This window comes from Aphelocoma coerulescens, unplaced genomic scaffold (genome assembly GCF_041296385.1).
Source record: "Aphelocoma coerulescens isolate FSJ_1873_10779 unplaced genomic scaffold, UR_Acoe_1.0 HiC_scaffold_138, whole genome shotgun sequence".
Lineage (NCBI taxonomy): Eukaryota > Metazoa > Chordata > Aves > Passeriformes > Corvidae > Aphelocoma > Aphelocoma coerulescens.
Window position 1 is genome coordinate 159418 of NW_027183491.1, and position 16646 is coordinate 176063.

Genomic DNA, 16646 nt, shown 5'->3' on the forward strand with positions numbered 1-16646 from the left:
GGTTTCTGTACCTTGGGCCAGTAGAGGAGATTTCGGGGCGCGGGGTGGGGGAGGGGCGGTTTGGGGGAGCCGCCCTCGCCCGAGGGGGGAGGGGAATCCTCGTCCTCCCCCCCCCCCTCCTCCTCCACCTCCTCCTCTTCCTCGTCCTCGTCCTCGTCCTCCAGAGGCTCCGGCCCTGCACCAGGGGGACCCCCAAAAACGCTTTAAACCCCCCCAAAAATCTCCCCCTCCCTGGATTTTGGGGTTTTCCCCGTTGAATCCCCGCTTCTCCCGGAATTTTGGGGTATTTTCCACTTCTTTCCCTCCGTTTTCCCGGCCCCAATTTGGGCTCTTTTCCCCCCCCTTTTCCCCCCAAAGCTCCATCTGAATCCCACACGTTTGGGATCCCCTTTTACCCCAAAATTTGGGATTCTCCTCCCCTTTTTCCCCCTTTCTCGTGCTCTCCTCCTCCTCGTTTCCCTCCCAAATTTGAGCTCCTGCTTCCCCCCAAAATTTAGGATTCTCCCCCACTTTTCCCCCTTTCTCTCTTGCGTCCTTCCTCCTTCTCCTCGCCCCAAATCCGAGCTCCTTTCCCCCTTTTTCCGTTTTTCCCCCAAAACTTGGAACCCCCCCCTTTCCCCCCCAAATCCCCGTTTTTTCCCCCCAAAAACTCACCTCCTTCCTCCTCCTCCTCCCCCCAAATCCGACCTCCTTTCCCCCTTTTTCCTGTTTTTTCCCCCCAAAACTCACGTCCTTCTTCTTCCTCCTCCTCCCCCCAAATCCGATCTCCTTTCCCCCTTTTTCCCGTTTTTTCCCCCCAAAATTTGGGATCCCTTTTTCCCCCCCCAAATCCCCCTTTTTTCCCCCAAAAAACTCACCTCCTTCCTCCTCCCCCTCCTCCTCCTCCTCGCTCTCCTCCTCCCCCCAAATTCAAGTTCCTTTCCCCCCTTTCTTCCTCCCAAAACTCACCTCCTTCCTCCTCCTCCTTCCCCCAAATCCGAGCTCCTTTCCCCCTTTTTCCCCCCTTTTCCCCCAAAAGTTGGGATCCCCTTTCCCCCCCAAATCCCTGTTTTTCCCCCCAAAATTTGGGATCCCTTTCCCCCCCAAATCCCCTTTTTCCCCCCAAAACTCACCTCCTTCCTCCTCCTCCTCCCCCCAAATCCGAGCTCCTTTCCCCCTTTTTCCCGTTTTTTCCCCCCAAAATTTGGGATCCCTTTTTCCCCCCCAAATCCCCCTTTTTTCCCCCCAAAAAACTCACCTCCTTCCTCCTCCCCCTCCTCCTCCTCCTCGCTCTCCTCCTCCCCCCAAATCCGAGCTCCTTTCCCCCTTTTTCCCTGTTTTTCCCCCAAAACTTGGAACCCCCCTTTCCCCCCCAAATCCCTGTTTTTCCCCCCCAAAACTCACCTCCTTCCTCTTCCTCCTCCTCCTCGCTCTCCTCCTCCTCCTCCCCCCAAATTCAAGCTCCTTTCCCCCTTTCTTCCTCCCAAAACTCACCTCCTTCCTTCTCCTCCTTCCCCCAAATCCGAGCTCCTTTCCCCCTTTTTCCCCCCTTTTCCCCCAAAAGTTAGGATCCCCTTTCCCCCCCAAATCCCTGTTTTTCCCCCCAAAATTTGGGATCCCTTTCCCCCCCAAATCCCCTTTTTTTCTCCCCAAAACTCACCTCCTTCCTCCTCCTCCTCCTCCCCCCAAATCCGAGCTCTTTTCCCCCTTTTTTCCCCCCTTTTCCCCCAAAACTTGGAATCCCCTTTCCCCCCCAAATCCCCCTTTTTCCCCCCAAAAAACTCACCTCCTTCCTCCTCCCCCTCCTCCTCCTTCTCCTCCTCCTCCTCCTCCTCCTCCCCCCAAATCTGAGCTCCTTTCCCCCTTTTTCCCTGTTTCTCCCCCAAAATTTGGAACCCCCTTTCCCCCCCAAATCCCCGTTTTCCCCCCCCAAAAACTCACCTCCTTCCTCCTCCTCCTCCTCCTCCTTGCTCTCCTCCTCCTCCTCCTCTTCCTCCTCCTCCTCCTCCTCCTCCCCCCAAATCCGAGCTCCTTTCCCCTTTTTCCCCTGTTTCTCCCCCAAAATTTGGGATCCCCTTTTCCCCCCAAATCCCCTTTTTTCCCCCAAAAACTCACCTCCTTCCTCCTCCTCCTCCTCCTCGCTCTCCTCCTCCTCCTCCTCCTCCTCTTCCTCCTCCTCCTCCTCCTCCCCCCAAATTCAAGCTCCTTTCCCCCTTTTTCCCCCCTTTTCCCCCAAAATTTGGGATCCCCTTTCCCCCCGAATCCCCTTTTTTCCCCCCAAAACTCACCTCCTTCCTCCTCCTCCTCCTCCTCCTCGCTCTCCTCCTCCTCCTCCTCCTCCTCCTCCTCCTCCCCCCAAATTCAAGCTCCTTTCCCCCTTTTTCCCCCCTGTTTCTCCCCCAAAATTTGGGATCCCCTTTCCCCCCCAAATCCCTGTTTTTCCCTCCAAAACTCACCTCCTTCCTCCTCCCCCTCCTCCTCCTCGCTCTCCTCCTCCTCCTCCTCCTCCTCCTCCTCTTCCTCCTCCTCCTCCTCCTCCTCCCTCTCCTCCTCGCGGCTCCTCCTCTCGGCCGTCCCCTCCCGTCCGTGCCCGTCGGCGCTGCCCGGCTCGGGCCGGCTGATGCCGCCGCGGAGCAGCGCCCCGCGCAGGCCGTGCCGCGCGGCCGCCCGCAGCAGCTCGGCGTCGTGCACGCCCCGCAGCCACCAGGGCGGCAGCGGCGGCGCCGGCGGCGGCACCACCCGCGCCAGCAGCGAGCCCAGCGCCGGGTGCGGCAGCACGCGCTCCCGCAGGCAGCGCAGCAGCGCCAGGCGGCGCAGGCAGCGCAGGGCCAGCGCCGGGGACACGGCCAGGGGCGGCGGGGACAGCGGCGGCGGCACTGGGGGAGGGAGAGAGAATGGGGGAATGGGTTAAAAATGGGGGAAAATGGGGGAAAATGGGTTAAAAATGGGGATAAACGGGTTTGGGACAGCGGCGGTGGCACAGAGAGAGAGAGAGAAATGGGGGAATTGGTTAAAAATGGGGGAAATGGGGAAAAAACAGGGAAAAATGGGGAAAAAATGTGTTAAAAATGGGGAAAAATGGGTTAAAAATGGGGATAAACGGGGGTTTGGGACAGGGGCGGCGGGGACAGCGGCGGCGGCACTGGGGGAGAGGGAGAAATGGGGGAATTGGTTAAAAATGGGGGAAATGGGGAAAAAACGGGGAAAAATGGGAAAAAATGGGGGGAAAATGGGGAAAAATGGGTTAAAAATGGCGAAAAATGTGTTAAAAATGGGGAAAAATGGGTTAAAAATGGGGATAAACGGGGGTTTGGGACAGGGGCGGCGGGGACAGCGGGGGCAGCACTGGGGGGAGAGAGAGAAATGGGGGAATTGGTTAAAAATGGGGAAAATGGGGAAAAAACGGGGAAAAATGGGGAAAAATGGGGGAAAATGGGTTAAAAATGGGGATAAACAGGGGTTTGGGACAGGGGCGGCGGGGACAGCGGCGGCGGCACTGGGGGAGAGAGAGAGAATGGGGAAATTGGTTAAAAATGGGGAAAATGGGGAAAAAACAGGGAAAAATGGGGAAAAAATGGGTTAAAAATGGGGAAAAATGGGTTAAAAATGGGGAAAAATGGGTTAAAAATGGGGATAAACGGGGGTTTGGGACAGGGGCGGCGGCACTGGGAGAGAGAGAAATGGGGGAATTGGTTAAAAATGGGGGAAATGGGGAAAAAATGGGGAAAAATGGGTTAAAAATGGGGATAAACGGGGGTTTGGGACAGGGGCGGCGGGGACAGCGGCACTGGGAGAGAGAGAAATGGGGAATTGGTTAAAAATGGGGGAAATGGGGAAAAAACGGGGAAAAAACGGGGAAAAATGGGGAAAAATGGGTTAAAAATGGGGAAAAACGGGTTAAAAATGGGGAAAAATGTGTTAAAAATGGGGAAAAATGGGTTAAAAATGGGGATAAGCGGGGGTTTGGGACAGGGGCGGCGGGGACAGCGGCGGCGGCACTGGGAGAGAGAGAGAGAAATGGGGGAATTGGTTAAAAATGGGGGAAAATGGGGAAAAAATGGGGAAAAATGGGGAAAATGGGTTAAAAATGGGGAAAAATGGGTTAAAAATGGGGATAAACGGGGGTTTGGGACAGGGGCGGCGGGGACAGCGGCGGCGGCACTGGGGGAGAGGGAGAGAAATGGGGGAATGGGTTAAAAATGGGGGAAATGGGGAAAAAACGGGGAAAAAACGGGGAAAAAATGGGGAAAAAATGGGAAAAAATGTGTTAAAAATGGGAAAAAATGGGTTAAAAATGGGGAAAAATGGGGTTTGGGACAGGGGCGGCGGGGACAGCGGCGGCGGCACTGGGGGAGAGGGAGAGAAATGGGGGAATGGGTTAAAAATGGGGGAAATGGGGAAAAAACGGGGAAAAAACAGGGAAAAAATGGGGAAAAAATGGGAAAAAATGTGTTAAAAATGGGAAAAAATGGGTTAAAAATGGGGAAAAATGGGGTTTGGGACAGGGGCGGCGGGGACAGCGGCGGCGGCACTGGGGGAGAGAGAGAGAATGGGGAATTGGTTAAAAATGGGGAAAATGGGGAAAAAACAGGGAAAAATGGGGAAAAAATGGGTTAAAAATGGGGAAAAATGGGTTAAAAATGGGGAAAAATGGGTTAAAAATGGGGAAAAACGGGGGTTTGGGACAGGGGCGGCGGCACTGGGAGAGAGAGAAATGGGGGAATTGGTTAAAAATGGGGGAAATGGGGAAAAAATGGGGAAAAATGGGTTAAAATGGGATAAACGGGGGTTTGGGACAGGGGCGGCGGGGACAGCGGCACTGGGAGAGAGAGAAATGGGGAATTGGTTAAAAATGGGGGAAATGGGGAAAAAACGGGGAAAAAACGGGGAAAAATGGGGAAAAATGGGTTAAAAATGGGGAAAAACGGGTTAAAAATGGGGAAAAATGTGTTAAAAATGGGGAAAAATGGGTTAAAAATGGGGATAAGCGGGGGTTTGGGACAGGGGCGGCGGGGACAGCGGCGGCGGCACTGGGAGAGAGAGAGAGAAATGGGGGAATTGGTTAAAAATGGGGGAAATGGGAAAAAACGGGGAAAAATGGGGAATAATGGGGGAAAAATGGGTTAAAAATGGGGATAAACAGGGGTTTGGGACAGGGGCGGCGGGGACAGCGGGGGCAGCACTGGGGGAGAGAGAGAGAAATGGGGGAATTGGTTAAAAATGGGGGAAATGGGAAAAAACGGGGAAAAATGGGGAATAATGGGGGAAAAATGGGGAAAAATGGGTTAAAAATGGGATAAACGGGGGTTTGGGACAGGGGCGGCGGGGACAGCGGCGGCGGCACTGGGGGAGAGAGAGAGAAATGGGGGAATTGGTTAAAAATGGGGAAAATGGGGAAAAAATGGGGAAAAATGGGGAAAAATGGGTTAAAAATGGGGAAAAATGGGTTAAAAATGGGGATAAACGGGGGTTTGGGACACGGGCGGCGGGGACAGCGGCGGCGGCACTGGGGGAGAGGGAGAAATGGGGGAATTGGTTAAAAATGGGGAAAAATGGGGGTTTGGGACAGTGGTGGTGGGGACAGCAGTGGCAGCACTTGAGAGAGACACAAAAACGGGCGAAAGTGGTTAAAAACGGGTTAAAAATGGGGGTTTGGGGCAGCGGTGGCACTGGGGGCAGCACCGGAGTCGCTGTGAGAGAGAGAAAATGGGGTTAAAAATGGGCGTTTTGGGGCAGTGGGGGTGGGGACAGCAGTGGTGCCACTGAAAGGGAACAGAAAAGGGGAAAACGGATAAAAACGGGGAAAAAACGGGGAAAAAACGGGGTTTTGGAGGTTGGGAATCGCGGAAAACAAAGGAGGACGGCGCGGCTGGGTAAGAGAAAAAACAAAGGGGACCCCGAATCCCCCTAAAATCCCCCCAGAACCCCTCCGGTTTTGGGATGAAACCCCCTCGATTTGGGTTGGAACCGCCCGATTTGGGGTCAAAACCCCCCGAAACCTCCTGAAACGGCCCAAAAGCGCAGGAACCGAGGCCGTTACCGTCTCCGGGCGCCGGCGGCAGGCGGCAGACCTGCCGGCACATGGCCACGAAGCCGTGGTAGAAGCGGGTCAGGTCCTCGTCCGAGCGGCGCTCGAGGTTGGCCAAGGCCCGGAACCGCCCCCAGCGGAAGCGGCCCGAGCCCGGCTCCAGCTCCACGCCGAAGGTCGAGGCCACGCGCAGGAAATCCGCCTGCTCCCGGCGCGTCCAGCTGGAAACGGGGAGGGAGACGGGGAGAACGGTGAGGCAACGGCGAGGAAACGGCGGAAAACGGTGAAAAACGGCGAAAAACGGCGAAAAAACGGTGAAAAAACGGTGAAAAAACGGTGAAAAGCGGCGAGAAATGGTGAAAAAACGGTGAAAAAACAGTGAAAAAACGGTGAAAAAAGGCCAAAAAATGGCAAAAAAAAGGCGAAAAAAAGGACCAAAAACCGGCGAAAAAACGGCGAAAAACGGCGAAAAAACACCGAGAAATGGTGAAAAAACGGCGAAAAAATGGTGGAAAACCGGCGAAAAACGGCCAAAAAACAGCGAGAAATGGCGAAAAAATGGCAAAAAACGGTGAAAAAAGGGGAAAAAAATGGTGAAGAAATGGTGAAAAACGGCAAAAAAAGGGCGAAAAAACGGCAAAAAACGGCGAAAAACAGCATAAAACCAGCGAAAAAACGGCCATAAAAGGGCAAAAAAAGGCAAAAAAACGGTGAAAAGCGGTGAAAAAACGGCAAAAAAACAGCAAAAAAGGCGAAAAGCGGTGAAAAAATGGCGAAAAATGGCGAAGAAACGGCGAAAAAGGCCAAAAAACGGCCCAAAAAATGGCAAAAAAAGGAAAAAAAACCAACCAGGAATCTCCAAAACCACCCCAAAACTCGAGGCCAGTGGGAAATGGGAGAAAGGGTGAAAAAAGTGAAAAATGGCATAAAAGCAGGAAAAAATGGGGAAAAAATGGCAAAAAATGCCCCAGAAACAGCCAAAAACCCCCAAAACTACCCCAAAGTCGAGGCCGGGCGCAGGAAATCCCAGTGCTGGCGGCAAACCCAACTGGGAATGGGAAAACGGCCAAAAACGGGGAAAAAAAACCCAAAAAAGGTCAAAAATCCACCAAAACCGCCAGAGGGAAGGTCCTGGAAGGGTAAAGGAGGACTTCGAGCAGGGGCTAGAGGAGGAAATCAGGGATTTGGGGGCTTGCACCCCAAAAATGGAATTCTGCTGTTTCTGAAACCTGAAAATAGCCATTTTGGGTCACGAGCCCCAAACCCACTTGGGCAAAGTCCTGGAAGGGTAAAAATTCAGATCATGATGGACCTAAAAGCGACGAAAATGAAAGATTTCGGGGTCCTGAGCCCCAAAACAAGAAGGATCTGTGGTTTTGAGACCCAAAAATATCGATTTTGGGTCTTGAACCCCAAAACCTACGTTGAGAAGGTCCTGGAAGGGTAAAAATCAACAGAAATCCCACAAAACCCAAGAACCTGGGGCTCCCCACCGCCCCTAAAAATTCACCCTTGGGGGTTTTTGGAGCTGCCGAACCCGAATTTGGGGGTCCTGGCCCCCCCAGACCCTCCCGGAGCCCCCCCCCCGGCCCCGTACCGCTGCTGCTTGTCGCGCCGGGCGCCGTCGTGGCCGCGCCGCTGCCGCCGCCGCTCGCCGGGGGGGGTCCCGGGGGGGCTCCCGGGGGTGGTCCCGGCTCCCGGCCCTCTGGCAGGCCCCGATCAGGCGCCGGAAGCGAGCGGTCAGCGCCGACCCCGCCGGCCACGGCGGCTGCGGGCCCGAGCTGGCGGGGGGACCTGGGGGGGGCAGTTTGGGGTCAGTCTGGGGTCATTTGGGGGGAGTTGGGGTCAGTTTGGGGTCATTTGGGGGGATCTGGGGTCAGTTTGGGGTCCTGGGGTCAGTCTGGGGTCACTTGGGGGTCTTAGGGGTCAGTTTGGGGTCATTTGGGGGGATTTGGGGTCAGTTTGGGGTCCAGGGGCCACGTAGGGGGCAGTTGGGCTCAGTTTGGGGTCACTTAGGGGTCATTTGGGGGTCTTAGGGGTCAGTTTGGGGTCATTTGGGGGGATTCGGGGTCAGTTTGGGGTCCTGGGGTCACGTGGGGAGCGGTTGGGGTCAGTTTGGGGTCTTAGGGGTCAGTTCGGGGTTCAGGGGTCACATGGGGGGTGGTTGGGGTCAGTTTGGGGTCATTTAGGGGTCATTTGGGGGGATTTGGGGTCAGTTTGGGGTCCTGGGGTCAGTCTGGGGTCACTTGGGGGTCTTAGGGGTCAGTTTGGGGTCATTTGGGGTCAGTTTGAGGTCATTTGGGGGGAGCTGGGGTCAGTCTGGGATCACTTGGGGGTCTTAGGGGTCAGTTTGGGGGGCCTGGGGGTCATTTTGGGGGTCCTGAAGTGGACCCAGGGTCAGCTGGGGGGTCCTGGGGGTCCCCTTGGGTTTTGGGGGAAAACGGGGGGGATTTGGGTTGGTTCTGGGGAATTTCGTGGGGTTCGGGGTGGATTTTGGGGCGGATTTCAGGGAATTCCAGGAAGTTCCGGGGGATTCTGGAAGGAATTCTGGGGCATTTCCGGGAATTTCCGAGCGCTTTGCGGCGTCTCTCGGAGGGAATTCTGGGGGAAATTTGGGGGATTTTGGGGCGTTCCAGGCCCCCCCCTTTACCTTCGTCCCCATCCACCACCGAGATCTCCTCGTCCAGCCCGGCCAGGGGGTCGCTCTGGGGGGGGTCACGGGGTCACCAAAGTCCCCAAAACCCCTCCCCAAAAATGGGAAATTTTGGGGACAAAACCTGGGAATTTGGGGGATTTCGGGGGATTTCCCCCCCCCCTTTTTTTTTTTTACCTCCTCGCCGCCCCCCTGGAGGGGTTTGTACTCGGGGTCCTCGGGGTCTTTGTCGAAATCAGCCCTGGGGAGACCCCAAAACTCCCTGAATTCACCCCAAACCCGCCCGGATTCAGCCCGGAAGCGCCGGGCAGACCCAAAATCCCGGGAATCCGGCCCGGAACGCCGGGGGTGCCTCAGCCCCGGAGCTGAACTCAGCCCGGCCCGGGGCCGGTCGGTATTAGCATGGCTGGGTCATCAGGGGCACCTCGCTTTGGGGGGAAATCCCCCAATTTGGGGCGTTTGGGGATCCCAGGACGGCTCCAAACCCACAATTCCTCAAACCACCCCAAAACCAGCTCGAAATTCACCCAAAACGACCCCAAATTCCCCAAAAATCCCCCCAAAACCACCTCAAATACACCCAAAACCACCCAAAACCTCCCCAAAACCATCCCAAACCTCCCCAAAACCATCCCAAACCACTCCAAATTCCCCCAAACCTCCCAAAACCACCCTAAATTCCCCCAAACCACCCCCAAACCAACCCAAACCTCCCCAAAACCTCCCCAAACCTCCCCAAATTCATCCCAAACCTCCCCGAAATCCCCCCAAACCTCCCCAAAACCACCCCAAAACCATCCCAAACCTCCCCAAAACCACCCCAAACCTCACCCAAATTCCCCCAAACCTCCCCAAATTCCCCCAAATCTCCCCAAAACCACCCCAAATTCCCCCAAACTCCCCCAAAACCCTCCCAAACCTCCCCCAAATTCCCCCAAACCTCCCCAAAACCTCCCCAAATTCATCCCAAACCTCCCCCAAACCATCCCAAACTTCCCCAAAACCATCCCAAACCTCACCCAAATTCCCCCAAACCACCCCCAAACCATCCCAAACCCCCCCAAATTCCCCCAAACCTCCCCAAAACCATCCCAAACCCCCCCCAAATTCCCCCAAACCCCCCCAATTTTGGGGCCTTTCCCCCCGCTCACCCCTCGGGCCCCTCCAGGCGCTGCTCGGCCGCCACGGCCGTGGCATCGGGACCGCCGGCCTTGGCCAGGAAACACAGGGCGGGGTCTGCCCGCATGGTGTGGTACCTCTCGTACCCTAAAAACCCCAAAACCGCCCCAAAACGCACTCGAGTGGCCAAAAACAGCAAAAAAACCCCATCGAAACAGCCCCAAACGCACCCAAAATAACCCCAAAACGCAGGGCGGGGCCTGCCCTCATCGTGTGGGGCCGCTCGTACCCTAAAAACCCCAAAACCACCCCAAAATCACCCAAAACGTCGCAAAAACGGCAAAACCCGTAAAAACAACCCTAAATACCCCAAATCCGCCACCACAACGGCCCCGAAACGACCCCAAAACAACGAGAAAAAAACCCACAAAACCCCCCCCGGAACGCACGGAAACCACCCCAAAATCCTCCCCCCCCAACCTCCTCAATCCCCCTCCAGACACCCCAAAACCGCCCAAACCACCCCAAAAACGTCTCGAGACCCCTCAAATCCCCCCCGAGACCCCCCCCGAAACCCCAAAAGGCCCGGAACCGGCCCCGGTACCGTGCTTGAAGACCCCGATGAGCAGGGACTTGTCGGCCTCGGGGTCCCACCAGGCCGTGGGCACCTCCAGCTGCTCCAGCAGCGGGAACCAGATGTGGACATCGCTGGGGACCCCAAAAACGGGGCGGGGACCCCAAAAACGGGGCGGGAACAGCAGAAAACGGGGTCAGGCCACCGAAACGGGGCGGAATGGACTGAAACCAACCCAAAAACGGGGCTGGAAAGCCCCAGATCCCCCCCGAAATCCCCCATAAAAAAAAAACCCCCAAAACCACGCCAGAGCTGCCCCAAAGACGCTCAAACCACCCCAAAACGCCCCTGAATTCTCCCAAAATCCCCCAAACCCCTCCCAAAACCCTCAAACCCCTCCCAAAATCCCCCAAACCCCTCCCAAAATCCCCCAAACCCCTCCCAAAATCCCCCAAATCCCTCCCAAAATCCCCCAAACCCCTCCCAAAATCCCCCAAACCCCTCCAAAAATCCCCCAAACCCCTCCCAAAATCCCCCAAATCCCTCCCAAAATCCTCCCAAAACCCCCCAAACCCCTCCCAAAATCCCCCAAACCCCTCCCAAAATCCCCCAAATCCCTCCCAAAATCCCCCAAACCCTTCCCAAAATCCCCCAAACCCCTCCAAAAATCCCCCAAAATCCTCCCAAAATCCCCCAAACCCCTCCAAAAATCCCCCAAACCCCTCCCAAAATCCCCCAAATCCCTCCCAAAATCCTCCCAAAATCCCCCAAACCCCTCCCAAAATCCCCCAAACCCCTCCCAAAATCCCCCAAATCCCTCCCAAAATCCCCCAAACCCTTCCCAAAATCCCCCAAACCCCTCCCAAAATCCCCCAAACCCCTCCAAAAATCCCCCAAACCCCTCCCAAAATCCCCCAAATCCCTCTCAGAATCCCCCAAACCCCTCCCAAAATCCCCCAAACCCCTCCCAAAATCCCCCAAACTGCCCAAAAAAACCCCCATAAATCCCCCAGATATCTCCAAACCCCCCCCCCCCCAATAAACCTCCTCAAACCACCCCAAAACGGGTCCGAACCCCCCCCCCCCAAAAAAAAACCCCTCAGGAAAGCCCAAAACCCCATGAAAAAGCCCCAAAAAGCCTCACCTGGCGCTCGCCCCTGCCAGGACCTTCTCGGCCTGGTCGCCGATGACCTCGTGGCGCAGGAAGTAGAGCATCCGGACCCTCAGCAGCACCCTGAAAACAGCGGGGTTTGGGCAAAGCCCCCCCAAAAAAAACCCCAGCACCAGAACCCCGACACTCACCAAAAACCTCAAATCCCATAAAAAAATCTCAAAGCCTGACAAAAAAAAACCCCAAAGGCTCACAAAAACCTCCCAAAATCCCACAAAACCCCCCAAAATCCCACAAAAAAACCCCTGAAATCCCACAAAAAACTCGAAACCCCACAAAAACCCCAAAACGCCACAAAACCCCAACAAAACCCCACAAAAAAAAACCGAAATCCCACTAAAAACTCAAAACCCCACAAAAACCCGAAATCCCATAAAAAAACCCCAAAGGCTCACAAAAACTACAAAACCCCCCCAAAATCCCAGAAAAAAAACCCAAAATCCCACAAAAAAAAACCCAAATCCCACAAAAACACCTGACATTCCACAAAAAAACCCCAAAGCCCCACAAAAACCCCGCAAAATCCCCCAAAAAAACCCCAAAATCCTACAAAAAAAACCCTGAAATCCCACAAACAAATGAAAACTCCACAAAAACACCCAAAATCCCACAAAAAAACCCCAAAGCCCCACAAAAACCCCAAAGCCCCACAAAACTTGAAACCCCCTGAAAACCTCCCCCCCAGAAACCCCTCAAAACCCCCAAAAAAACCCCAAAAATACCCCCAAAACCCCCCAAAAAACGCCAAAACCCCACAAAAACCCCCCACAACCCCCCATAACCGCCTCCCAAAACCCCACAAAAACCCCCAAAATCCCACAAAACCCCCCACAACCCCCCCCAAAAACCTCCCACAACCCCCGCCCAAAACCTGACAAAAACCCCCAAAAGCCCCCCAAAAAACCCCAAAACCCCACAAAACCCCTGAAACCCCCCAAAACCCCCCCAAAAAACCCCAAAACCCCCCAAAAACCCCCTACAACCCCCTCCCAAAACCCCACCAAAAAAACCCCAAAACCCCACAAAAACCCCCTGAAATCCCACAAAAACCCTGAAACCCCATAAAAACCCCACAAAAAAAACCCCAAAACCCCACAAAACCGCCCACAACCCCCCACAACTCCCTCCCAAAACCCCCCACAAAACCCCCCAAAAACCCCCTACAACCCCCTCCCAAAACCCCACAAAAACCCCCTGAGACCCCATCAAAAATGCCCCAAAACCCCACAAAAAAACACCAAAAGCCCCCAAAACCCCACAAAACCCCCCAAAATGCCACAAAAACCCCCGAACCCCACAAAAACCCCAAAATCCCACAAAAAAACCCCCAAAACCCCACAAAAACCCCCAAAATGCCACAAAAACCCCCGAACCCCACAAAAACCCCAAAATCCCACAAAAAAACCCCCAAAACCCCACAAAAACCCCCCAAAACCCCCCACAACTCCCTCCCAAAACCCCTACAAAAACCCCCAAAACCCCACAAAAACCTCCCAAAACCCCACAAAAACCCCCTGAGACCCCATCAAAAACCCCCCAAAACCCCCCAAAAAAACCCCAAAACCCCCCAAAAAACCCCAAAAACCCCAAAACCCCCCAAAAAAACCCCAAACCCCCCCCAAGCCCCCGAGCCCCGCCGCGGGCCGCACTTGCTGCTCTGGTGGCGCAGGTGCTTGCGGTAGCCCTCGTCCTGCAGCAGCGCCTCGGGCTCGTGGCGCCGCAGCCACTCGGCCCCGCCGGGCTCCGCGCCCTTGGGCGCCTTCTTGCCCTTGCGGCCACGGGGCGGCGGCGGCGGCGGCGCGGCCGCGCCTGGCGGGACACGGGGCCGGCGGTCAGCGGGCACCGAGCGCGGCCGGAGAAGCCCCAGCGGCCCCGAAAGGGGCGGGACGGGCACGGGGTGGGGTGGGATGGGCACAAAGTGGGGTGGGAGGAGCAGGGAATGGGGTGGGATGGGCACGGGATGGGGTGGGATGGGCACGGAATGGAGTGGGATGGGCATGGGATGGGGTGGGATGGGCAAGGAATGGGGTGGGATGGGGAAAAAATGGGGTGGGATGGGCACGGAATGGGGTGGGATGGGCACGGAGTGGGGTGGGATGGGCAGGGAATGGGGTGGGATGGGGAAAAAATGGGGTGGGATGGGCACGGAGTGGGGTGGGATGGGCAGGGAATGGGGTGGAATGGGCAGGGAATGGGGTGGGATGGGCACGGAAATTGCCGAATGAATGACCCCAGAATGACCCCAAAACCACCCCAGAATGACCCCAAGGGCCCTAAAACCACCCCAGAATGACCCTAAAAACCCCAAAACCACCCCAGAATGACCCCAAAGGCTCCAAACCCACCCAAAACCTTCATTAGGTGGCCCCAGAGACCCCCAAGTCCTCCCCTGGATGACCCCAAAACCCCCCCGAGGCCCCAAGGACTCCCAAGACTTCCCTGGGGTGATCCCAGACCTCCCCCGGATGACCCCAAAAACCCCAAAAAACCCCAAAACCACCCCAGGACGACCCCAAGGATCTCCAAAACCTCCCTTGGGTGATCCCGACGACCTCCACGATCCCCAGAACCTCCCGCGGAAGACCCCGAACGCCTCGAAGACCCCGAAACCCATCCTCGGCTGACCCCAAAGAGCCCCGGGATGACGCCGAACCCCCCGATCCCCCCGCCGCGGTGCCCCTCACCGGGGTGGCCGAGCGCGGGGCGGGCGCGGCCGTTCTCGGGCGGGGCCAGCAGGGCCCAGGCGAAGGCGCGGACGCCGTCGTCGCCGCGGAAGTGCAGCAGGCAGAAGAGGACGATGGCGCGGCTCAGCCCCTCCACGTCGCGCTCCGACAGGCGCCGCTTGAACCGGCCCTGCGCCGCCAGCTCCCGCCAGCGGCCCCACCTGAGCGGTCAGCGAGCGGTCAGCGGGGGCAGCGGGAGGTCAACGGGGTCAGTGGGGGACCAATGGGAGGTCAACGGGGCCAATGGAAGGTCAATGGGGCCAAGGGAAGGTCAATGGGGTCAACGGGGGATCAATGGGAGGTCAGTGGGGCCAATGGAAGGTCAATGGGGCCAAGGGAAGGTCAATGGGGTCAACAGGAGGTGAATGGGGCCAATGGAAGGTCGATGGGGTCAACAGGAGGTGAATGGGGCCAATGGAAGGACAATGGGGAGCCAATGGAGGTGAATGGGGCCAATGGAAGGTCAATGGGGCCAATGGAAGGTCAATGGGGTCAATGGGGGGCCAATGGGGTCAATGGAAGGACAATGAGGAGCCAATGGAGATCAACGGGACCAATGGAAGGTCAACGGGGTCAACGGGGGACCAATGGCAGGTCAATGGGGCCAATGGAAGGTCACTGGGGTCAACAGGAGGGCAATGGGGCCAAGGGAAGGTCAATGGGGTCAACAAGAGAACAATAGGGTCAATGGAGAGACAGTGGGGGGCCAATGGAGGTCAGTGGGGCCAATGGAAGGTCAATGGGGTCAACAGGGAGCCAATGGGAGATCAATGGGGCCAATGGAAGGTCACTGGGGTCAATAGGATGGCAATGGGGTCAATGGGGACAATGGAGGGCCAATAGGGTCAATGGGAGGTCAATTGGGTCAATAGGAGAGCAATGGGGTCAATGGGGGGCCAATGGAAGGCCAATGGGGTCAACAGGGGGCCAATAGTGTCAATGGAAGGTCAATGGCAGGTCAATGAGGTCAATGGGTGGCCAATGGGAGATCAATAGGGTTAATGGAAGGCCAATAGGATCAATAGGGGGCCAATGGGGTCAATGGGGGGCCAATGGGATCAATGGGACATCAGTAGGGTCAAGAAAAGATCAATGGGGTCAATGGGAGATCAATAGGGCCAATAAGGGGGTCAGTGGGGGATGTTGGGATCAACGGGGCATCAGTGAAGGACACGGGGTCGACAAGGGTCAACGCTGAGTCAATGGGGAATCAATGGGGGGTCAATGGGGTCAACGGGGGCGCGCTGACGTCATCAAGGGTCAGCGGGGTCAACGGGGCGAACGCCGAATCAACGCACGACCGACGGCGCCGACCGCGCGTCACCGAGCGGTCAAGCAAAGACATCGGCCCAACGCGGGGTCAACGAGAGGTCAACCCCCACCCCACGGCCACCGCGGCCCCGCCCGGGCGCCCCCACCCACCCATAGATCATCAGGTGTTTCTCCACGCGGAAGCAGTCACTCCTCCCGAACGGCTGCGGCGCGGCCGGCGCGGCCGGCGGGGCGTGGTGGTGGTGACCGTGGTGGTGACCGCCGCCGTGGTGACCCCGCCGCGACCTCGTGGCCCTGTCCAGCCTGTCCAGGTCGTCGTCGCTGTCCAGGTCCGAGAACTCCACCAGGTCGTCGTCGCGCAGCGTGCTGAAGTGGCGCGTCTGCTTCCGCACGCGCGGCGTGTCGATGACCAGCGTGTTCTGCGGGCGGGCGGGCGGGCGGCGGTCAGCGACCCCCGGCTGACCCCACCCCAGCCCCGGGGACCCCTCCGGGTGACCCCACCTTGCTGTTGAGCAGGTCCAGGTCCAGGTCGGCCTTCTTGGCCCACTTCTGCCAGAAGTTGGGGTCGTCCAGCGCGATGTCCGTGCGGTTCTCCGAGGCCACGAAGCTGGCCTGGGGGAGGGGAGCGGTCAGCTGGGCTGGGGTGGGGACACCGGGGCACGCCTGGACCTTCTCCAGGGCCACCAAAGGTCACCCGGACCTCCATTTGGGCTTCAAGAACCTCCGTGGTGGCCACCCAAACGCACGTGGACCTGGACTCAGGGTCTCTACGTGCCCCGAGAACCTCCATGGTGGCCACCCAAGAGCACCTGCACCCCCCACCCTTCTCCACGGCCGCCCGGCCCCGCCCGCAGGCGCACCTTGGCGAAGGTGGAGCCCTTGCCCTCGCTCTCGATGGTGATGGTGGTGGTGCGGCGCAGCAGGATCTGGTCGATGTCCTCCTCGCAGAACTTGGCGCCCTCGTCGTCCTCGTCCATGATGGCGGCGTAGGCGCCCTTGCGCAGCAGGTCCTCGATCTCCTTCTTGGAGAACTGCTGGATCTGGGAGATGGGGGAGTTCCTTGGGAAACCCCAAACTTCCTCGGAAAATCCAACCGGGAGAACCTCAAATGGGAGAACCTCAACTGG

At 57.1% G+C, this 16646-nt stretch overlaps 1 protein-coding gene across 1 annotated transcript in view; it reads right to left on the reverse strand.

Annotated features, from left to right (window-relative positions):
* CHD8 (chromodomain helicase DNA binding protein 8) overlaps positions 1 to 16646 on the reverse strand; it is a 44069-nt gene that overhangs the window by 3970 nt on the left and 23453 nt on the right. Inside the window, 15 exon segments of the mRNA XM_068998571.1 lie at positions 12 to 175; positions 2466 to 2855; positions 6020 to 6228; positions 7605 to 7628; positions 7630 to 7801; positions 8658 to 8712; positions 8838 to 8901; positions 9812 to 9926; positions 10384 to 10487; positions 11498 to 11587; positions 13174 to 13333; positions 14209 to 14408; positions 15670 to 15938; positions 16021 to 16131; positions 16380 to 16559. Coding sequence (XP_068854672.1) covers positions 12 to 175; positions 2466 to 2855; positions 6020 to 6228; positions 7605 to 7628; positions 7630 to 7801; positions 8658 to 8712; positions 8838 to 8901; positions 9812 to 9926; positions 10384 to 10487; positions 11498 to 11587; positions 13174 to 13333; positions 14209 to 14408; positions 15670 to 15938; positions 16021 to 16131; positions 16380 to 16559 — 2307 coding nt within the window.